A 3,189-nucleotide genomic window follows, 5' to 3' on the forward strand; every position below is an offset into this window, starting at 1 on the left:
CCCGGACTTCCCAAACCTAATCCCAGGATACTATTCAGCTACAAGTAAACTAATATTAATATCCCTAACTCCACAAAATATCAATACATAAGTAGGTGAAATATATAGGAAAAAAAACAAATTGTCTAAAAACCTAAATTGTATTCCACCATTCTATGCTTATTTTGAATATAGACAATCCATCTTCTCCATATTGATAAAAATTGTTCATTTGAATGGTCTTTCATTATTCTATTCTATATTTCCATTCCATTCTATTCTATTCTATTTTATATTTCCATTCTATTCTATATTTCTATTCTATTCTATATTCTATATTCTATATTCTATATTCTATTCCATTCCACTATTCTATTCTATTCTATTCTATTCTATTCTATTCTATTCTATTCTATTCTATTCTATTCTATTCTATTCTATTCTACTCTACTCTACTCTACTCTATTCTATATTTCTATTCTATATTCTATATTCTATATTCTATATTCTATTCCATTCCACTATTCTATTCTATTCTATTCTATTCTATTCTATTCTATTCTATTCTATTCTATTCTATTCTATTCTATTCTACTCTACTCTACTCTACTCTACTCTACTCTACTCTTCTATTCTATATTCTATATTCTATATTCTATATTCTATATTCTATATTCTATATTCTATTCTATTCTATTCTATTCATTATCTGCCACAGATCTGCCACAGATTCCCTCCCACAGACCGGTACGCTCCCACAGAGTGGGCCTCCTCAGGGTGCCGTCGGCCAAGCAGTGTCGGCGGGCGACCCCCAGGGGGAGGGCCTTCTCTGTGGGTGCCCTCACCCTCTGGAACGAACTACCCCCCGAGATCCGGATGATTCCGGATCTCCTTACTTTCCGCTGCGCCCTCAAGACATGGCTTTTCCAGCAAGCGGGCCTGACCTAGGGAGGATTTTAGTTAGGGACGATTTTTAATATAATTTTAATTACGACACAGCTACTAATATTTGGCTTTTAATTTGGTCTTAGAGGGGTTTTTATTTTGGTATTTATTTTATTGTTACTTGTTTTTAATATGCTGTGCACCGCCCTGAGTCCTTCNTTAGAGTGACTAAGAGTTCCTTGAGCGAATGAGTTGAGTAACTTCTGGGAACAGCGCGATTCGGCCGCCTCTCTTAAGAAATCCCAAAGCTTGCAACGATTCCTGGAATCGCAACGGCCAATTCAGTTCGGCTTTTGTTGACTTCACGGGGACTTATGGCCCCCGTTGAGCCCCCAACTTTCTGTTGCTGAGACGTTTGTTGAGGGAGTCTTGCCCCCATTTTAGGACCTTTCTCGCCGGAGTTCTTAAGGGAGGTTCTTAAGTTGGTAAGTCAGTAAACCCGGTTGTTAAGTGAATCTGGCTTCCCCCATTGATTTTGCTTCTCAGGAGGTCGCAAAAGGGGGATAACGTGACCCCCGGGGGGGACGCTGCGACCGTCGTAAATCTGAGTCAGTTGTCAAGCACCCAAATATAAATCACATGACCATGGGGATGCTGCAATGGTCCTAAGTGTGAAAAATGGTCATATGTCATTTGGACAGCCATTTGTCTGAAATGGTACAGGCTTTCCTGCCTAAGCAGGGGGTTGGACTAGATGACCTCCAAGCTGTCTTCCAACTCTGTTATTCTATTCTATTCTATTCTATTCTATTCTATTCTATTCTATTCTATTCTATTCTATTCTATTCTCCTTATTCCATTCCATTCCATTCCATTCCATTCCATTCTATTCTATATAATAATAATAGTAAAGTTGGAAGGGACCTTGGAGGTCATCTAGTCCAACTCCCTGCTTAGGCAGGAAACCCTATACCATGTCGGACAAATGGCTGTCCAGTCTCTTCTTAAAGACTTCCAGTGTTGGAGCATTCACGGCTTCTGGAGGCAAGGAGTTCCACTGGTTAATTGTTCCAACTGTCAGGAAGTTTCTCCTTAGTTCTAGGTTGCTTCTCTCCTTGATCAGTTTCTATCCATTGCTTCTCGTCCTGCCTTCAGGTGCTTTGGAGAATAGCTTGACTCCCTCTTCTTTGGGGCAGCCCCTGAGATACTGGAGCACTGCTATCATGTCCCCCGTTGTCCTTCTCTTCGTTAAACTAGACATACCCAATTCCAGCAACTGTTCCTTATGCGTTTTAGCCTCCAGTCCCCTATTATCTTTGTTGCTCTTCTCTGCACTCTTTCTAGAGTCTCAACATATTCTATTCTATTCTATTCTATTCTATTCTATTCTATTCTATTCCATATTTTCTATTCTCTTCTATTTCTATTTCTATTTCTAGTCTAGTCTAGTCTAGTCTAGTCTAGTCTAGTCTAGTCTAGTCTAGTCTAGTCTAGTCTAGTCTAGTCTATTATTCTATTCTTATTCTTATTCTTTCCTATTCTAAATTCTACAGAACTACCTGTATATTGCATTTGGAGGTACTGATCTAGCCCCCATCTACCACTGTGGTCCTGAGAATTCTGTTTGCATCATGAGCTGAAACAAAAGTTAAAAGGATGTCAGTTCTGCAAATCTTGGGCAAGGGTTTCTGAGTTCCGAAAACCTTTGGGCCTGGGGCATGGGGGAAGATTATATACATCTAGAAGACCTGTGAACCCAAAACAGATTCCTTGCAGGATTTTTTTCTTTTTTCTTTTACCTTGCACTCAAACTCCATATTTTGACTTAAGTGAATTAATTCTTCGGTGCTCTTCATACGCTGGACGTTTGCATTGCAGTCTTTGATGAGCTGTAGAGAGGAAAATGCCATCAGATTAGAAAAAAATACAAGGGGGAAAAATTAGTTGAAAAATCACCAATTTTTACAATGAAAGAATGGATAGATTTTGACGGTTGGTTGAAAAGAGGTTGCATCTTCCTTTAGCAGGTAGAGGGAAATTATGTATTGTTATTCTCCTTCTCCTGCTTGAGCAGGGGGCTGGACTAGAAGACCTCCAAGGTCCCTTCCAGCTCCTATTCTATTCTATTCTATTCTATTCTATTCTATTCTATTCTATTCTATTCTATTCTATTCTATTCTATTCTGTTCTGTTCTGTTCTGTTCTGTTCTGTTCTATTTTCTATTCTATTCTATTCTATTTTTCCATTCTATTCTATATTTCCATTCTATTCTATATTTCTTTTTTTTTTTTTTTTAAAATTTTTATTGTTTTCATCATAAGAAA

At 38.2% G+C, this 3,189-nt stretch overlaps 1 protein-coding gene across 1 annotated transcript in view; it reads right to left on the reverse strand.

Moving 5' to 3' along the window:
* Nucleotides 1–2,663: 2,663 nt before the first annotated feature.
* Nucleotides 2,664–3,189, reverse strand: part of LOC107300263 (rho guanine nucleotide exchange factor 5) — a gene marked incomplete at its 3' end in the record, with an annotated part of 7,785 nt that continues 7,259 nt past the window's right edge. Inside the window, exon 7 of the mRNA XM_015829601.1 lies at nucleotides 2,664–2,753. Within this exon, the coding sequence (XP_015685087.1) occupies nucleotides 2,664–2,753 (90 nt within the window). The remainder of the gene's footprint in view (nucleotides 2,754–3,189) is intronic.

This window comes from Protobothrops mucrosquamatus, unplaced genomic scaffold (genome assembly GCF_001527695.2).
Source record: "Protobothrops mucrosquamatus isolate PMUCROS unplaced genomic scaffold, P.Mucros_1.0 scaffold6518, whole genome shotgun sequence".
NCBI lineage: Eukaryota > Metazoa > Chordata > Lepidosauria > Squamata > Viperidae > Protobothrops > Protobothrops mucrosquamatus.